This window comes from Carassius gibelio, chromosome B5 (genome assembly GCF_023724105.1).
Source record: "Carassius gibelio isolate Cgi1373 ecotype wild population from Czech Republic chromosome B5, carGib1.2-hapl.c, whole genome shotgun sequence".
In the NCBI taxonomy this organism is placed as follows: domain Eukaryota; kingdom Metazoa; phylum Chordata; class Actinopteri; order Cypriniformes; family Cyprinidae; genus Carassius; species Carassius gibelio.
The window spans coordinates 39352739-39374059 of NC_068400.1; the positions used below are offsets into that span (position 1 = coordinate 39352739).

At 36.3% G+C, this 21321-nt stretch overlaps 1 protein-coding gene across 3 annotated transcripts; it reads right to left on the reverse strand.

The window, feature by feature from the left end:
* Window positions 1–89: 89 nt before the first annotated feature.
* Window positions 90–20033, reverse strand: LOC127957598 (GRB2-associated-binding protein 3). Of its 3 annotated transcripts, none has more exons than XM_052556218.1 (10): window positions 19830–20033; window positions 11999–12225; window positions 8008–8212; window positions 6436–6839; window positions 5842–5894; window positions 5469–5700; window positions 3596–3686; window positions 3204–3288; window positions 2473–2583; window positions 90–2165 (listed from the first exon to the last, which is right to left on the reverse strand). In XM_052556218.1, exons 2-10 carry the CDS (start codon window positions 12060–12062, stop codon window positions 2049–2051), a joined length of 1362 nt encoding a protein of 453 aa, XP_052412178.1. In that variant the 5' UTR covers window positions 12063–12225; window positions 19830–20033; the 3' UTR covers window positions 90–2048. The 3 variants fall into 3 exon arrangements, with proteins under 3 accessions (XP_052412178.1, XP_052412177.1, XP_052412176.1); XM_052556217.1 differs by having other exon boundaries at window positions 5842–5891; window positions 11999–12302; window positions 19830–20032; XM_052556216.1 differs by having other exon boundaries at window positions 11999–12302; window positions 19830–20032.
* Between the last annotated feature and the right edge of the window lie 1288 nt (window positions 20034–21321).

Below are 21321 nucleotides of genomic sequence, written 5' to 3' on the forward strand. Positions count from 1 at the left end.
TGCTTTTAAATTATAATAATATTTGACAATATTGCTGTTTTTTTTTTACAAAACGTAAAATGTAAAGTGTAAAAAGAACAGTCTTTGAGGGTTTTTTGTTTTCAGTTTATTGAGCTGAATTGTTTTAAAGTGATTTCATGTGTTCATTATGCATCACAATAATTTACCTGCTGACGGATAAACATCCATTAATTCACACAGGTTAGTAAGGTCTCTGAATTTCAGCAAAACACACAGACACTCTCTCTCTTTCAGTCACTCGATCTTTCTCTCTCACTCGTGTATTACATTTCTTCGTGAAACATAAAGCGAAAATCAAGATTGGCAGGAAACTGTTGATGTCACAGTGATAGTTTCCCATGAGATTTTTGTGCTCTCGTCAGTACAGCAAAATCTGACCACCATAAAAGAACAGTGGCATATAAGCACAGCATGACATGGCACAAAAAATCTACAACTTAAAACAGAAATACATTCGTAATGCCTCATAATCGTGAAAGGTCGATGGGAAAAATACATTCCGATAAATATTTGCAGACCTTCATATCCCTGTTAGGTCATTAATCTGACAGTAGTCTAACATGTTCAACATTCAATATTCACACAGGATTCAATCCTTAAAAAGCAAAGGCAGATTTCCCTTCTACAAAACATTCAACTCCTTCATAGTTTTGTTCTTGCATCCAATCACAGTGTGTGGTTCCAGTGGTCTACAGTGGTCTGACTCTCATCGAACATGATCTCGAAGGTGTGCAAGAAACACATTCATCAGTAGAATTGTTTTTTTTTTTTTTCAATCTTCAGTGATTGTACACGTCATAAATATGTAACATTCATAATATCTTTGTGACACCTTAGAAAACATTATTTCAGAATTCACAAGGAGGCAATGTGGCATCAGTGTGCCGTTATATTCAGGGAATTATTTCAAAATAATATTCCAGGGAGTGCAACTCAGTCACTTTTTTCCAAGTTAATTAAATAAATGATCAAAGATTCATGTGAATTTTATAAATAATTTCTGGTAGAAAGATTTGTGCTCTGGTAAACAAATTCAAGCTTTGGTGACATACTGTATTGTTTTTACATGAAATTAATGCTGTTAGCATTTCACTACCAATTCAGTTTTAGAACAAATTTAAGTAGTAGTAGTAATTAAGGTCGGTGAAGAGAATTCTATGCTTTTCAATAAATTACACACCGTCATATTAAATATGAATTTCAAAGTGGCTGCGGCTTTGAAAAAAAAAACATACACTGTCATTCAAAAATATATATATATTTTAAAAGAATAATAGTTTTTTTTTCAGCAAGGATATATTAAATTGCTCAAAAGTAATGGTTAAGACCTTTATAATGTTAAAAAAGATGGATAGAAACTTTTAAATCATCAAGTTCTTTTCATCAACGAATCCTGAAAATCCTGATTATGTCACATATTACCAAACATATTCAGAAAGTAAACAGTTACTTTAAACTGTACTCGTATTTTTAATATTTTTTTTGCAGGCTTGGTGAGCAGAAGAATTTTCTTTCAAAAGCATTACAAATCTTACCAAACCCAACTTTCTGAAAAATAGTTTATGCAGCTAACAAATTAGGACTAGGACCTTTATAATACATATGAACTCACATCCTTATGGTAGTTTAGCACTTTTTAGTACATACTATCAATTTGTTTAAAAAAAAAAAAAAAACATTCACATTTGGGGTATGGCTGTATATAATTTATGATCCAATTAACATCAACTGCATATTTTACTTTACTCATAAACCAAAATTAATAGGATATGCTAATTCTCTTCCCGGTTAAAGAACTACAAAACAAAGCTTTATTCTTGAATCAGTGTGTTGGAGGTCTTTTATTCTGGAATAATTTCCTGAATCATATGTCATTTTATTTCAGAAGGTTTCTTATCCAGCTCTGTACTGGCTCCTTTTATAACAGTGTAAAAAACCAACATGTACCTGAAATTGTAGGAGATGAAAACAAGTCAAGTTTTGAACCATGTAATAATTTAAATGGATTATTTCCCGCCCCAGAAGGCTTAGGCTTTTGACTGACGGACATCCTTCCACTCCAACTTGGTGTTTTGTAAAGCCTGTGTCTTCTTCTCGTCTACCTTCACGTAATCCACCCTGTACTCGTCTGCCAGCAGCGCTTTCTGAAAACATCAAAAAACACAATCCCAACAAACAATCAAAACACTAATCCACATGGCCGCAATGCATCAATCCAGCAGGCAGATTTAAGCCATGTCATCTTTAGAGCTGAGGGCTTACACAGCAACAGTAACTGGGACAGGAAGTGCTGAGTCATTCTTATCACTGCCTGAGGATTCAGTGTATAAAGCCACAAACGATTACTACAAGAGATAGCAGTACCCACTAAAACCCCACCAACATTCACCAAACGTTTGTCGGGTGCATGTAAGAAATATGGCTCTTAAACAGTTCATGCCAACCACTGACCTTCTGAACAGGTGAGGGGGAGGCAGAATTAAAGTCAAGTGACAAGTAATCCAGCTGAGACGGCCTCATCCAGGGAGCAGATTCACAAGCTGGGAACAAGAGCCGAGATTCCTGAACAAAGGAAAACACATACACATATAACCAAAATATATTTATGTAAAATACTGACACACAATATGGTTTATTGTTGTGTGGAGGCATGGCTCACTCAGTAGACATCACATCAGATATCACAACAATTATATCAATAATATTATAATGTCTATACATGCATTTATACATTAATACATCTGTTATATATATACTGTATATGCTGCTTAATATTTTTGTGGATTCGTCGATTAATAAAAAGTTCAAAAGAACAGCATTTATTTAAAATAGAAACCTTTTGTCACATTGTAAATGTCTTTACTGTCACTTTTGATCTATTTAATACATCCTTGCTGAACAGAAGTATTATTTTCTTTCAAAAAGGAAAAGCATTTGAATTATAGTGTTTATAATTGGAATTTAAACATGAACTAACATACATTTTGCCGCTTTTTTTTTTTTCCTGAAAAATTTTCATTGCTATTTTGAGATTTACTGTTTTGTTTTTGCATTGGTTTATCATTCTTTTGCTTTAGTTTCTCCTTCTGTTGCCCTCTTTGCTCTTTCTATTGCTAATTTCAAGGAGAAACAGAGCAATCAATTATTAAGGAGAGAAGACGGGTTAAAGAAAGTCCCGTTACCGTTGGCGTGATGCTCCCTTCCTGTTCAGAGCCGTTTAGGCCCCATCCCCGCCGCCTGTCCAGAGGAACAGACTGAAGTGATGTGCTAGAGACAAACAAACCGACACAACACACTGCAACTTTAACATACAGATATACAAATATCTTGCAATTAACAAATAACATAACATCAGTGTGGCGTTCAGAAACATCACAAACAAGCACAACAAGCCACTTGTGCAGAGTGGGCTGCAGTGGCAGGAAATCGAGATCAGGTGACCTGAGGAAGAGCAGTGTCAAAACAAACACAGCGTCTTTGTTGAAGATGTAGGACACAGGCAGAAGTGGTTGAGAAGAAGAACAGAGTTTGGGGTCATTTTGGTGTGTAAATATTAGTCTGTCACAATTCTCACCTGGGTTCTGTCATTGTGCGTGTGAGGGGAACGTGGAAAGGACATTCAGAAATTGTGGACAGACCCCGCAGGTCTAAAGGAGGCGGTCGAGCTGTGAAAGCAAACACAGAAAAGTCAAACACTCCTTATCTTTTTCACCACACACTCAAACAAACACTTTCACTTTTAATGAGGCATTTCCTTTCTGTGAAGCCTGTAGGAACCCTGCGCCTCCACTCAAGACACAATGCTGTCTGTTCTGTGTCTCTGACAGTCACGCACTTCCTCTCTTGGCAAATTCTCAGTTGAGGAAGAATTTAAATTGAAATGCCGCAAAGAATCTCTTAAAGAATTATGCCCCTGTTCAGAATGAAATGTGCCTTGGAATGCCTGAGAAGTGACGTACTGCAATCTGGTGACTGTTTTGTATTTATATCATATGAGAGAGTTTTGCAATACATCACATGAGCAAGATTGCTGTTTCCCCCAAAATACCTACAGGACTGCAAATGTGATATTGATACAACAAGACGTTAGTGCTGTGTTATTTTAGAAAAAAATATTGTTTGTATTCTCTGTTTTTAATCAATTTCACCAGTGAAAACAGCTACAAACAAAGCCACAGTAAAAGTAAAAGCATTGCAGTGTTTTGTTGCTAAAGTAATCCACCTTCATAAATGAACCGAGTGAGCCAACGATTCTTCGTCTCCGAATGAATCAGTCTTTTGAACGAATCGGTTTAATGTATGATTGATTCATAGGACTGAATAACTTCTATTACAGTGACTAGCAAAATACTTTTTGTAATGTCTATTAATATTCACATTTCGCAGCCCAGAGCGTCGCCAGTTCGCGACTGATTCATTTTAGGAGCGAGTCATTTTATGGAGTCATTCAACGAAAAAGAATCGACTTGATCGTTCAAACATGATGATTCATCCAGCAAAGAATCAATGAGCGAGTTTTATTTGGTAGTTCATTAGGAAGCTAATCGTTCAAAAACAGTGATTAATTGAAGAAACACACTGCTTTGTATTACCTGGACAAGCTCAGCGATTAAAGGTATGGTCACATTTACCGTTGTTCATCGATTTTTTTTTTTAAGGCAAAGCACTTTTCCAAAGGACTGTATTTTCGCGCTAGAGTCTGCACCATTATAATAAAAATACAACAATTATTTTTTATTTATTTTTAAATACACAGTGGCTGTTAAACCATGTTAGAATTCGAAATGTATTGTTCTCTACAATCTCGAGGTAAGACTGCAATAGTAAAACAACCACGAAATGTGGATTCTGTGTGACACACTGACAGATCATGATCATGAGCTCTGCTGCTTCTCATCTTCCTCATATTCATGCGTCACTCTTCTGTAGACCTACCTCTCCTCACATGAGATCATCTTTTCCATTTCTCTATTTTCGTTTTCTGACGTAGCTTACGTCTCCAGTGCTGTTCTAGTAATTGAAATTGCTTCATGAAAGCAGTTATAGCTAACACTGCACATCAATATATCACATAGCTCTGTTGTGCAAATACCTTTAAAAAACTGTAAACCTAACGAAAACCAAGAGTTCTGAAATAGCAAGGCTCCTAAACCTATGTCATCATCACATCCTGTCTTTGAGCTAGACATTAGTCATTGTTACAGTTTGTTTAAAGTGGTAAAAAGTGTTTGGAATAGATGCATCTTATTGGCTTAATGTGAATTGCATTGTCCAAATGCTGTTTTGGGACATAAAATAAATGTAAATCTCATTTCTTATTTAAACATTTATATTTAAAGGCATCAGGTTAGTCTCAATAAATAAATGATAATGCTACAATCACAAAACTCTGGTTGTTACTTGTTGTAGTACTGGTGAACCTTGCATTTTAACCCAGAAACATTTACCCCGTATTCTTGGTTTAAGGTTGCGGTCGACTGGAGGAGGCTCAAGGTCAGAATTGGAAGGCGAAGGCAGTTCTGTTTTGCCGTTAGTGAGAAGGGAGATGGGGAGGGTGGAGGGGCTCATGGGTATGTATCCGTCTGAAGTCACATCAGAGGAGCCGATCGGTGGGGAGGCCATGGGCACATATGAATCCTCAGAGTGGTTTTCAGTAACTGTGGGATTCAGAAATATTGGCTAGAAATAGAGATAGAGAGAGAGAAACTCACTGACACATCTGGTTTCTGCCAGTAAATATTCAAATTGATCCGTATTTACAGTGCCTGTTTAACTTTCTCCAGGCTCATTTGACTATTTCATATTTGAATATTTCTTTACCAAGTTGAGGCTTAGACGTTTGTTCCAGTTTCTTCCAGCATTGTCATACTCTACTGAAAACATGAAAGTATAGTATTAAAATATATAACAAATATTGTTGAAAAGTTATAATGAGATTGATAACATCGTCCTGCATCCTATTTGCTTAATGAAATCCAATAGTGGTTTCTTACTGATTTCGAGGTGATTCCAAAAATAGTGACTTTTTGCACAGTTTCACTCAAAATATGGGCATTTTGTTGCTTTTTTGCTTATGACAACCAAGTTGAAGAAATCTTGTATTATCCTCTAATCACCATTAAAACGGTCACAAAGGCATTATTCATATCTTCCTCTGAAACAGGTTACAGCTATTTGTTAAATGCATGACATTATTTAAAGCCTCGGCTGGTACTGATTTGAAGGTAAGAATTATGGCCAATGACAGAAGAAAATGCAAACATATAAGTGCATTTGTGAGAAAAAAAGAAAAAAACTGATGTGATGGAGCATTTTTATGGATATTTGTGCAATCAGCTTCATCAAATGGAAATATTAGGTCTTTTCCTGCAAATCAGCAGAATTTGTATTTTTAATTTTTTTGTGCATTCTCACCTCTCTTAAAGTGGTCTATTCCTGAAAGTGACGTCCTGCGAGGGAGGAGAGCAGGTTGTGGCTGATTACAGCCCGTATCCTCATTACCATGATGATCGGACAGGTGTGTAGGTTTGGGTGGGAGGGGAGGAGGGGTCTGTGGGTCTGATGTACCGTAGAAGGGCCTGTCGAATCTGAAAATGTCCTGTGGCCGGCGTAGAGACATGGGAGACGAGAGGCAGGACGAATGGGAGGAAGAGAGAGAGAGCGGCCCACTGGGGGCACTGAATGGGGGCTCACACATCCCACCCAAAAGGAAAGAGGAGGGGGAGGAGTCAATACGTGGGGTGGGGCTAAACACATCCTCTGTGTACTCAGACGAGCTCTGCTCAAAGGAGCGTTCAGAGTTAGAGATGCTGTTAGACCTAGGGAAGGACAAACAGAGATAAGCATGCATGCACAAAAACAATAACCATATCAGTTTATTGAAAGTAGTGTTATATAAAACACGGTTATATCAAACTTCTATGGAAAATATATTTTTTGTTCAGTGAAAGGACAATGGTGTGTTGTCATAATGAAACTATTTCTATTTACACAGGCTTCCTCTGCTGAATGAGGGCTGAATGATTTAGAAATCACACATCTGCATAACAAATTTAAAATGTGCTTTCTTATGAACTGCCTTAGAAAGACATAATCGAAATAAACAAGTGTAATGCCACATATTTAGTACGTTAAAAATTTAACATTTCCTTAGGTTTTTGAGACACAAGTCAACATGCAATGAAATAATACTTATATTCAGAAAAGATGAATTGATCAGGGGTGACAGTCACAATATTTATAATCTTACAAAATATTTCTATTTCAAATACAAGATGTTCTTTCTATTGATCAAAGAATCATAAAAAAAATTCTCAAAAATATTAAGTAGCACAACCGTTTCCAACTGTGATTATAATAAGAAAAGATTCTTTAGGACCAGATCATCAGTATATTATTATGATTTCTGAAGGATCATGTGACATTGACAAGAGTAACCGCTGCTGAAAATTCAATTTCGCCAACACAAGATTGAATTACATTTTAAAATATATTAAAATACACAACATAAAAAACCTGAAATAATATTTCACAATATAACTGTTTTTACTCTATTAGAAAAACAATTTATGCAACCCTGGTGATAATCAGAGCTTTCAAAAGCACTGAAAAATCATACCGACCCCAAACTTTGTGAACTGTACTATACCTGCATAGTTTTGTTATTCTCCATAATGATGCAATACAAAACTGCATTACTAATATCATTTTGCATTTGTATAAAACCATTAAGTCCCTATGCATATTTGCATGCATGTAGCTAAGGATTTATTTGAATCTAATCATCGTGTGTTATGCTGCAGTGACCAGAGGCGAAAAGCGTGAGAGATTTTCTATTCTCATTTATTCTCTCTCAGTCCCCTTTATTAAATCAGATTAGAGGAAAAGCTGATGTGCTACATGGAACGAATCTCATTTCCGTATGGAGATTAACATAGAAATATTATTTTTGCAACATGTGATCATAAGAAGCAGAGTGGGCCTTGCCTGACGTTGCTCTTCGTGCCGGTTTCACACTGAGAGAGAAAGAGGTAGTCGAGTGGAGGACTGATCTCTGATTCGCTGGCCCTGTCTAGGACATCGTGGTTTTCGACGGTAACTGTGTCCTGATTGGCCACGAGAGAAACATGAGGAGAGGGTGCAGGAGAGGGCTGCTGGGAAGAGGAAGTGCGATTAAGACTGTCCATTGATTCTGTCAAAAAAAAAAAAGAGAGAGATTTGGTTTATACATTATCAATATGTAAAAAGAATGCAATAACCATACTTCACAAATACCACTTCTGAAATACCTTTGCTTCTATTCCAGAAGGTGGCAGACCAAACCTCCCCCTTCGAGCCCCCCACACACCACAACCCACACACATACACACACACACACACACACACACACCTCTCTTTCTCTTCCTGTTTAGACTCAACAGTGCGTTAGCAGTGGGCAGACATTTCTAAACCACTCCGTCTCGCAGATGAACACGTGAGGCTCATGCCTGCTACACTCGCTCTCAGCACATGATGTGTTCACGGTTGACTTTTGGGGTGTAATCATTTCTTTTCTTTTTTTTTATAGTAAGCAAAAATATTTTTGGAAGGTGGAACTGAGTTGAAATAATGCTGAAAAAGGTCACTGTGGAAAGTTTTGTGCCGTTTCCATGGTCAAATCTATGTTTTTCTTGTGAGAATGAAATTGAAGTGACAGTCTCATTTTGGGAGTAATTGTTGAGCAGATTGCTATTTCAAATAATCCAAGTAGTTTTATTGCGCATAAACTGGTGTCCAGACAGCATTTGGACGTCTGATATAACACTCAACCTTCTGGTACTTGAAAGGCATTGTGATTAATGCAGAGGTAAAACAGTCGTAGATAACCGGCTTTTGATCACATTGCAGCTAGCATGCTAATCTGAGGGGGTTTGTGTGGGCTCACGTAAACATCGCTTCTTTGGCAGAGCCTACTATTGTGTATCCAACACTTGAACAACTGACAATGACTCACAACCTTTCTGGCAGAAGAGAATTCTGAGAGGCACAAGGCGTGTGGTTGTATTGATTTCTGTAATCCTATATTTACTGTAAACAGCTATAGGTTTTTACTTAAATGTGTATGCCTATAAAGATTTTGCACAGTATTTGTTTTTGTAGGTTTAAGATTTTTGGAACCATTTTTTTTTTAAATAAGGCTGCAGTGAGACGCCTTTAATTATTATGTAGAGCTGTTTTTACACCCCAAGTCCGAGGTTGCCATGGTAAAGGGATTCAGGAGAACAGAGAAGTGGTTAGCAGTTGTCATGGTGATGGGTCATTGATGGTAGAAATACAGTAAGTGGTCATCATTGATAGGTAGAGTGAGGGACACACTGAGACGTTGTAATTGTTAAGAGGGAGAGTGTATATATACAGTTGTTGAGTGACAGAAGAGAGATAACAGTGATGTTTAATGTGTGGCCCTGGCAGAGATCAACATTAAGTTCACAAAAGTTCCCAGAAGCCTCGGTGCAGCCTTGAAGCAGGATCTGAAACTGCGGCTCTCCAGGTGCGACTACAATCTCTGCTGTGTCCTTCTGTCACCCCCACTGCAGAAGAGTCTTTCTGTAAATAATCAGTCCAAGACTTTGAGTCTCCAGAGCTACACTTGCTATTTCAATAATACGCCTGTGAAGCCCCTTTCACACTGCCATTCCGGCAAATACACGGGTAAAGTGTTCCGGGAATTGTTCCCGGGTCGCTAGATTTTGCACTTTCACACTGCCAGTGATGACCCGGGATATGTGCGTGCTCTCACACACAACCCGTGAAGATCCCGTAACGACACGTGACATCAGCGCATGACGTGTAATGTACGAGTCGAAAACATTAGGCACGTTATACTTTCACTGAAGCAAGCAAACGATCTCTGCGTCAGCGCGGAAAGTGAGGAACTAACTGATCTCTGCTTCATTACAGTTTACACATATTTTTTAATCGCGAACGTTGATCTTCCTTCAAAACAGCGGGTAAAAGAGTCGCGCGATAATACGCGTCATCACTTCGACACGCCATTAGATCTGGCTTTTGTTCACACAGCGCTCGTCCCAGCAATGTTACTATGTCCCCAACCCGGGTTCAATGCGGGAATCAATCCCGGGACATGGTTGCTTTCACACAGAAGGCGACCCGGCAATGTTTCAGCAATATGCCGGGTCCGACGTGCAGTGTGAAAGGGGCTATAGTCACCTCTGACCTCCATCTAAGACTTAAACAACAGGAAGAAAAATTGTGAATTAAGCCTTTTACACATGTCCATGTGTGTGGAGAAAAGGGCATAGATGTGCCTGTTGTTCAGTGCATATACTAGCTTTATCTTTCACAGTCATTTAGAGGCGTGTGTAACCCTCCAGCGTGTTGTGTATTAGACAGTAACCATGCGCGTGTGTGCCTGAAACCCTCCCGGCTGCTGTGTCACTCGTCTTTCTCTTATCTTTCCAAGTAATGTATAACTTGTGGTTTCTCTCACTCTCTGTGTTTGGTATATCACAGTAGCCATTCTAACTGCTAACATTCTTACCCTTATTATTGTTCCAGCTTTAACAAAAACATGTTTTCTTGTTATGATGGACACAGATCGTGACACTGGCTGTTTGCTGTTAGTTAAATATATGGGATGCTAGGTATTTAAGGGTATCTGTTATGACAGACGTGTGTGTGTCATAACACTCCTCTGTGATGCAGCTGTTGCTCTGCAGACGATTCAAAAGAGAGGAAGAGAGATGGAGGAATGGAACAGAATATTAAAATAAGACCTCGCCTAGATTACAGCGTCATGGATTCTGTCTGCGTCTCTCAGTCTCTGCATCTCTCTCTGGAGAAACGTTCTGTGGTTAATTATTTCCCAGACTGGGTTTACTCATTCTAAGACTGAATCTTTAGGTTAATGCAGGGATCTGATGTGGTGAAAGGGCTGATCATAGGCTGTTTTTGAAGTATTTTACGTACATGGGTTTTCCTGTTTGAGTTAATCTGTAGTACTTTCCTTTCTTATAAACCCACATGCATATACGGTGTGTATTCATTAATGACATGTTTACAGCAAAGAAGGGTGAAATCATTCTAAGAATTTAATTTTGAGATGCTTTTGTTTTTAGTTAGACTAAGACAGTAAGTTGTTTTTCCAGTATGTTCTATCGCCTGCCACTTGCTGGGGTAGAATTTTTTTTACAATTTTTTCTGTAAATAATTTCTAAAATGCACATATAAAAAATTTATGATCACAATTTAATTTCTTCTTAAATTAATATTTTAATTTTCATTCAATTAATCAAAAGTGACAGTGAAGACTTTATTATTTTTATTTTAAAATTGTTTATTTCTGTTCTTTTGAACTTTATTTAAATCAAAGGATCCTAAAAAGTGTATCATGATTTCCACAAAAATATGGAGCAATATATAGTTTATTAAACAATGATAGTAATAAGAATTTTTTTTTGCAGCACCAAATCGTGTCTATAATAATAATTTCTAAAGGATCATGTGACATTAAAGACTTAAATAAAATAAAATAAAATAAAATAAAACAAAACTTATTTTAAATTGTAATAACATTTCACAATATTGCTGTTTTAGTTTTTTTTTTTATCAAATATATTCTGCCTTGGTGAGCAGACGCTATATAATAAGATTTTTTTTTTTTTTTTTTTCATTCTCACATGTAAAATGTAATCAATTCCAAACCAAGCCCTTGTGCTAATGTTAATGTGTAGTGTTTTGCATTGAAAAGGGGAAAAATTAAGCCAAAGTGTCTGGAGTCAGGTGTGTTTTGAAGAATGAGGTCATGAACTGCTCATTCTTCAGAGAAATCGTAAGGTAATTTTCAATAGTATGATGATAAAAAGGGAAAGAAAACTGACTGCAACCCAACATTTCCGACACTATTAGGAGTTTATCAGAGCTGCTGAGCATGTCATACTAATTGCTCCAATAAAACTTCTGTAATAAACCTCCTCACCTGTATGTCTGTTCAGTCCTCCAAACATGCAAATCTGTCCAATGTTCTGTACCCAGATATTCATCTCTTCTGCTGTTTTGGCCAGCAGGTAAAAGATGCGCGTGGTGGTCTTGACCACAAACAGGTGCTGATTCTGGTACTGGCGTTTAGTGGGCCGCACCTCTGCCTCGATGGTGACCTCACACTCCTGCAGGTCAATGCTTCTGATGGGTTTTCGGGAGCTCTTGCTACGGTAATATTCCAAAACATCCGGATTCCCGCTCATCCGACCCCTCCGCAAAACAAACCATCGCTTTCGCCATGACTGAGAGAGAAAGGGACAGAGAGCGAGAGACAGAGAGAGGAACAGAATTAGATTAACATTGGTCTTGATTGGTATTACATTGAGCAACTCAGCTGTACACATTATTCCAGAAAAAATAAATTGCTGTTTTACTAACTGAAACAAGTTTAAGTGAAGTTACTAAAACTAAAAGCTTAAAAAATATTTTAAAAGTTAAAAAGACAACTGAAAAAAAAAAAGATAGATAATTCAAAATTTTAATAAATACTATAATAGTTTATAAATAATACTAAAATAACACTGATCAAAATATACAGAACCAACTTCTTCTGAAACAAATGTACTTTTCCACTGATGTCACTAAGGCTGGCTGTTGGATAATGTTAATAAATATGTAAACAGATAATTACTACAAATTATATATGAGTACAAAAGAATATATAATAACATATCAGTCTTGCCCCAATGTCATATTTTTCACATTTTGCCGTGTCAGTGTTTAGGAGGCAATTTCATTGCACAATAATGAAAAAAGCTTGATTTATTTTGACTAAATGTGAAAATGAAACTCGATGAGCATTAGATGAAATTGCAATAAAAGTAAACAGTGATCATTACAAGAGTTCAGCCATTGCAGAAATGGTCTTAGAATAGGTCTAGACTTATATATCTGTGGCGTTTGTATAAGTTTTTTAAAAATTATTTCTGCACTATCAAATTCAACACCGGTGTCCTCCCTTACCAAGTGTGACCGTGGCAAGGCTAGTGTACACGCGAGAACAAACTTACAGATAAACTTCTGTCTAAACTGGCCAGGGTGTGGTCTGCACTCAGAGATGACTTACAAACTTACTTCCCAAGAAACACACACAGAGTAATCTCTCGGAGCAGAAACCGGGTGCTCATTCAGTTATAAGAAGTAGATAATCAACACTTACACACCAAGTCAATCAGTATAAATCTCCTGGCTTACCAGTAACAAGAAATCCATTTTCTGCACTGTAATCCGTTCCAAAACATGGTTATTAGATGAATTAAGTTGTTATTCCGTTAAAAACATACTAGGTTATTATGACATCATGAGGTAATTACTGTAGGTTAATATTAAATTATGAGGTAAATGCATATACTTTCAGTTATTAGGGCATAATAATGTCTGATTATTATACAGTGTATTATGTGTCCTGTTAAGTGTGTGTGTGTTTTGTTCTATTAAGTCTAAGTAGTACCTGCCTCAGGTGAAATCTGGAAGTCTGTCTATCAGAGAATTCTTCTGTGCCTGTGACATTCCATTCTCAGTGATGTAACAGAAACTATTGCAGAAATAATTTTCTCAGGAAAGAGAATGATAGGGAATAAAGAGAAAGTGCAAGTTCCTTTGAAGGCCCAAGTTTACTCATAGTTTCTCTCTCCTTTTTGCTCTTTCTCTTCTTTTTTATTTTAATTAATATTTTTCTTATTAGGTGAGATAATAAAATAACCCCAATAAAGTGTGGGGCACAAGTCCTAGCCAACTAAATTAAAACTATTATTTGTAGTTCAACATATTCAGTATATATATATATATATATATATATATATATATATATATATATATATATATATATATATATATATATATATATATATATAACTTGAGTTATAACCAACTAAAACCCAAACCAAACAAACACCATCTGTGATTGTCACTAGCTTGGACTGAATCCTTATTCTGATTCTTGAGAATGTTGTTTCAGTCAAATAAGAGAAAGTTCAGCAGTTTTGTGTGGACTTTCAACATAACAGCTCCCATTTTCTGGAACCATCAGCAACTTGGGTGTTTTGTTTTCTTCTGTCTGACATCATCCACTTCTGTTGTTTCGAGTTAAAGCATCTTTGTTCACTTAGGTGTTGTTTTCGTTGTGTAACCAGAATTTCACCACAGCAGTCAGCTGTTACACAACACCTGACGGTAAAGACGTCTCACACAGGCGTCTAAGAACTGAATCGAATTAACTCCCCTACAGAATAGAGTCATTTAAGATTTCTTGAGAAACGAGACCAGTTTTCTAATCTTTTCTCTATTTATGTTCAATTCATTCTTAAAAAAAAAACAAGAACAACTTTCTTACAGCAATATTTTAAAAAGGCCACAGTCTTGCACTTGTATCATCAGGAAAACCCTGACTTCCTCCTTTGAATTATTATTATTTTTTGTCAGATGGCTAATATGATCCAAGCAAATGCATGTTGGGAAAGAAAGCTGCAGAGCTGTAGGATTTCTATCCCTCTAGAATCATAAGACAAACTCTCTTCCTCTTCTCTGAGATCCAGACTAAATGCTGACATGAGTTCTGAAAGCCAGATTAAACAAGAAGAGGTCAGAATAGACTTCTCCATTTGTTTTGGTCTTACAGCCTACATTTTTTTTATCCAGTGACTTATAGTACATTTACAGTACTTCCAGGAGTGACATGTCTATTTAAATACCAGGGCGGCATGTGACACCTCAGATTTTTAAGATGATGACTTTAAATGCAACACCCAAAAAAGGGGTTAATTGTAAACTTCAATAGATCATTTGTTTTAATCGTAAAATCAAGCTGCTCCAAACATGTAACTTTTACCTGTCGAACACTTTTTTTTCCTTGAATTAAAACAACAAAAAGATACAGTGATCACTGGCTGAAAAATTATAATGATAATAATAAGGTATTTTGGATATTATGCTAATGCCTTCCATTTTATGACATTTCAATCAATTCTGAACCTTTTCATATATACAGTAAGTGTTATCACACTGAAAAAAATTGACATTACAGAACACTTCTAAAAATAGATTTTACAGTAAAGGGGGAGAAATGGCCACAAACACTTCCTTAAAAGTAATCACACCTCGTTAACACATACACAGAACACATAAAGGAAATGTAGAACTGTTTTTGCTTAAATGCTGCTTACAACACGAAAGTCTCCATGTTCTTGGCTTTTACGATAAGAGATGCAAGAAAGCTGACAAAGGCTAAAGTGGGAAATTTTACCCTGAAACCTAAGCAGTTTCTCAGTTATTATTTTTTTAAATAAAAAAATATGTTTTTTTATTTTTATTTTTTAAGAAAATTGCTAGCACTGGTGTACTGTCAAAAACTCAATTTAAAACCGACTTGAATGTATATGGAAAGTTACAAAGCACAAACCACTAAAGCACTGATTAAAACGCAGTTATCTTTAACAATTCTTCCATCTTGAGTCACTCGTGTGTGTATTTCACTGAAACACATACGTTACTCTTCCCGTATCTGAAAGTGTTTTTCTACAGAATTTGACAGAGACCACACATTGTTCTGGGCATGCTCACAACAGCAGGGTCAGGCCATGGCCTTGATTTACCTCTGTCGCGAACAAAGACCTTCTCTCTATTCTTTCTTTTGGAATGGATATATTTTCTTCCCCTTATGCATGCATGTTTTAGTCAAAGAGAGGAACTAGAACTATGTTTTCCCAGAAACCCTCACAGAAGGGAAGTCTGAAAATGGCCTAAACGTTTGTCTGCGTTAAACAAACACCAACATTTTCATGTTTAGATGTGTGTGGTTTTAAGAGTTTGTCTACATGTGTTTGCACCATATATCTGTGGTTTGGTCTGTATGGTTGGTTTAAGACGAAGATAAGTACATGTGAAATTTAACAATGTGATTTGTTTTCTTCCTAATGTAAACAACAAAGAGAAAAGAGTAATTGGTTTCCATTTATTTTGTGCAAACAAGTGATGATAGTCTTAATGACGCTTTTGTACTTTAAGGCCTCTCCATCTTATTTTGCTAAATGTAAGTTTAAGCTATTTTCTTTGGATGTTCAAGACTTTTGAATTCTTGGCCTTCAAGTATATAACTATAAGAATAGCAGTAAACTGTAAAAAATGAATAAATGAAAAAAGGCCAAGAATATATCGGCCGATATTTGGCATTTTTCAATGTTGCGGAGGATGGCAGCGTTCTCACATTCAAACTCACATTCTCCCTTGTTTGCCATCATCGTTAACAGTTCTGTCTAATACAGATAGAAGTCTGTCTAATAATCGGATAGAACAGTTAAAGGAATTAATGTATACAGAAATTATTATAACGATTGCTTTTATATTATTAATAATAGGAAGGCAAATTTTATAATACTTTCTCGTTTGCTGCCAGCATTAAGCAAAAACACATTTATATAATTTAAACAAATCTTTGAATGACTAATGCATAATTAATTTCACAAACCCTTGCAAACTAAGTCGAATCCAGCTGTTCACACAGATCTTGTGAAGTGTGCATTTTTATCCAGCATGATTGTGTGATATCTGTTACGGTCGGTCCCTGTGAATTGAATGCTTATGAATTGAATATATATATATATTGGCTTTATATCAGCTAATTATAATACATTAAAATAATATGTTAACAGAAAATAGTATGCAGTATAACAGACTTTCTACAGCCTCACACATTCAAGTTACAAATGGCCTCACCTGCTCTTACGTTAAAAGTAAGGAGGAAACAGAAGTAAATTCATCTGTTACTCTCTATGCATATTACATCATTTTGTAGTAGGTATCGACTAACGTGATTTTTTTTTTATTGAATTATTGTATCATTCATTCAAGCAATTTGTTAAAAAACGCAAAATTATTTAGAAATGAAACAAATGATGAGTCACTGAATCATTTACTCAAATGATTAGTTCAAAAACATTGATTCAGGAAGGAAGGAAACATGACTTCAAAGCTGGCTCTGCTTTGTGTTGCTATGAAACACACTGCAGTTCTGCTGCTTGTTTGGAACTATTTATGTTGACAGAGCAAAAACAAATGGAAAAGTATACACTCACATTCATGCCGTGCATATGCATGCAAGTATGTGTGTGTGTGTGTGTGTGTGTGTGTATGTATATATATAAATATAAATATAAATATATATATATATATATATATATATATATATATATATATATATATACATACATACACACATTGCATACATATGCACGGCCTGACCACCTCTCATCTTTTGAGTTGGAGAGTTTTTTTTTTTTTTTTTTTACAGTGTAGATAACAGAAAGTATGTTCTATGTTAATATAGAGGAATTTTCATTAATCATTTTTCACAGGTGTTTCACCCGAAATTTCAATTAATATCTGTAATATCTGTTTTACATTATACATATTTTATTCTAGGGTTAAAGAAAATGCTTCGAATCTTTTTCTTATTGTGTACCTCAAATGTCTGTAGTATTATACAGGCTAAAATGTTACAAGTTTTTTAAGATTAGTTTTTTCTCAAAGTGTATGAAGTGGTTTCAGTATCCTGCAGTGTGACTTAATATACTGAATCTAAAACAATTACATCATTATATATTTAAGGGATATATATCTTTATACTTACATACGGCATCTTTAAGCTCAAGGATGATTAAAACTAGAGAAACACTTCAAGGAAATAGTAACCTGTCACAGCTCCTTAAATAATATTCTTTAAGCTTAAATGTTGAAAATCATTCAAAGAATGAAAGAAACAAAGAAAAGGATCACACTGCTAGCTCACACATGCTACACACCTTTCCATTTTACTATCAGATAAAGCCACAAAACCAGAGAAAGAGAGAGAGTTGGAGACAAAGAGTGAGCGAGCGATCGAGTCAGCAAGAGAACTGCTTGCTCTTCATGCAGTGCCTTAAACTATTTACTATGACACGCACATGAGCACAAACACAGACTACAGGCATTATTTGTCAGTCATCGGGTTACACCTCCAAACTAATAGCAGTCTAGCCACTTTTGCCTGTTTGGTCTCTGATAGCACAGCTCATTTCTGAATGCTGGGTCACTCAACTGCCTGGCATCCTACACTTCCCATGTTTTGCAACACACCCAAATTTCTCAAAAACAGAGAGAGAGAGAGAGAGAGAGAGAGAGAGAGAGAGGTGAGTGAGTGAGAGAGAGAGCATGTTTGTGGTGTCAGACTGACACTTTGAACACATCTTATAACTGGTGGTCCTCCCAATTCCTCTTCTCCACCAAATAACCGTGACCTCCACTTCCATGCAGTGGACTAATCAACAGTGTCTCTGAATGTCTAATAAGGTTTTAATTCATGTAGCACAGTATTTTTTGGTATATACGATTATAATGTTCACACTAACAATCAAGTAAGTGGGGATTATTGAAGTTGCGTTCTGCAGTTACTGTATATCATCTGCTTTATATGCTTTAGCTATCAAAGTCAGAACTGTCCAAGTTTTTATCCTTCATCAGGTGAAACAATTGCTCAGAAAGAGATTCCAATGATATTGCTCCATCGTGTAATTGTTATAGCTGTGGATAGGACATCCCTATTCTCACAGAACTAGAATGATTATTCAAACCTTACAGTTATAGCCAGGTTATAGTTGTAATCCTCTGTGTGTCTAGACGATAGAGGATTAAAAAAAAATCAGAATGAACCCACCATGAACGAGCTTAAGGATTTAAAGACGACATAAACAGATAATAAACAGAATCTGGACAGTTGTCATCCATTGATGTGGGTGCTAATGAGATTATAGTTCTCATTCTTGTTGTTAACAGGACTGTATACTGTTAACAGGGATTACATACCACTCATCCCTGTTTACAACAGATTATACAACACCATTTAACACCGTAAAAAGAGAACACAGGTAGGCTGTTTCAGTTTTAAACTGTTCCACTTTTACTTTAATAGTTCCTGTTTTAAACTGTTTCCTGTTTACATGTATTGCAAACGTCATAACGATACAAGTAGCATTTGCTCGGACACAGGTAAAATGTGCACTGTAGCTTCTAGTCTGACAGATGAAAGTGCAGGTTGAAATGAAAACATAGTGAAATGCTTGTGTAGTTAAGCACAGTAAACAGAAACAGATAAAAGAAATGAGGAAGGAACAGCAAACACAGAAACAGCAAAAGGACAACAAAAAATATGCGCTCTGCATTTCTGCAATAGACAAATAACAAATAGACTGCAGTTACATGACAAAGCACAATGATCTGTCACTTACATACTAAAATAAACTGCAATATACTGTTTTGTACTAGTAATCTAGAATTTGAGATGCATTCCATGACAGAGTTCTACAGTACAGCACAGGTAAACTGCTTTGTCACAAAACACAGCACTGAATTTGACACAGGCAGGAGGCAATGCAAAGCGGCACAGCCACGTGCAAGAAGGCACACAAATGCTGCACAAACACAGCTGATAATTAGCATGTGTAAAGCATCGCATAACAACGATCTTAAGTCCACAGGCAACCGAAATGAAAATGCAGCCAAGCAGAGCCTTCGACACGGCACAGCTGAATAGTATAAAACACTGACAGAGACAGAAAGCGCAAGTGTAAGACATAGTTACAAGGCATAGGTCAGCATTTAGTATGTATTAAAATGAACTGTGCAGCACAGAGACACACAGCTGTGTTTTAAATACACTGAGAATGTAGATCATTATACTGCAGTCCCCGCTTCTAATGCTGAACTCATCAAACACACGGACACACATGACTTTTACTTACAAATCTCTTTAGCTTTCTCTCCGGAGGGGATTTTATGAGCCATCCTGTGCACACCACATCTTCTGTGCTCATAGCTGCTGCGTCTGTCTGTGTGCGCGTGTGTTTCTGATTGCAGACTGAGGAAGGCAGAGAGAATCCTGTGCTCAACCCTCCGAATACGGAGAGGAGGAACTCACAGCATCGACCAAGGACAGAGTGAGAGAGAAAGAGCGAAAGAGGAGGAACAAACGGCGGGTGGGAGGAGAGCATGTGTGTTTTTGTACTTGTATGTGATCTGTGAGAGAACATGTATGTACAAGTAAACCGTCTATGTGTGTGTGTGTTCTGGGTGGAGGAAGAAAAAGATGGTCTTCCCTCCAGTATCTTGTAACAAACCAGCACATGACCTTGTGTGTTTGTGTATGTGAGAAAACCCAAGGTCAGTTTGGAAAATGCTGTGAGGGGAATTTTCACTGGTTTACTAGGCCATCTGTTGTTGGAGCCTTAGAGAAAGAAAGAGGGAAGGAGGGAGATGGGAAATGAAAAATGGTGAATTTTTTCTAACTTTTGAACATTGATTTTTTTTATGCATGCCACCATTATCAGCCCTACCTCATTTTTTCAGGTAAACCTCCATTATTATTATTTTTTCTGCACATTAATGGAAAAGCAGGTTGTGCTGCATGAGGAAATGCTGTGGTGTCTGTCTGCCATCTAGTGACCAATATCTAAATACTTTTTTTTTTAGGCACAAAATATTTTATTAAAATTACCATCTTTTATGCTTCGGTATGTGCAATCAACATAGTTTCCAAAAGCACAAACATAAAATAACATTTGAAAAATTAATAAAATTGTAATTACTCTATGATTGCCAAGTAAGACATGTTCCTGGATCAACATCAGATTAAACAGATTTAACCCTACCCATAATTTATTCTTTAAATCAATGTGAAATGATCGCTGATTAACAAGGGTGTAGAAGCACCTAACCCTCATCATAAGCCTAAAACAGATATTTTCTGAAAAGTTATATCTCAGTTCTGATTGGTTGATTGGAATGTTGTTCCAGGATCAACAAGGATGTTGATCCAGGAACGTGTTGTACTTGGTGAAATCACGCTCACCTTATTATGTACAGCAGTGGTTCTCAACCAGAAGGCCCTGTAGGGGGTCTCAGTACACTTCTACACACCTCAAGATACCATGGTGGAGAATGGTTGAGAACAAGCATTAAAAATAAGCCAATATAGAAAATAAACACATAAATGCTAAATTAATTAATTAATATTTAATGAAAGGTTTCAATATGTCTTAAAAATATGGATATATGTTTAATTTTTTTCTACTAGCTATGTCTAGATCTATTTTATTTATTTATTTATTTATTTTATCTTTACTCCTTATCCATTAAATCACAAACAACTGGAAAAGTCATGAGATATTTGTTGTGGTCAGTGACAAATTGACAACCACTTTTTTTATGAATCGTATTAAAACCTGTTATGGTAAT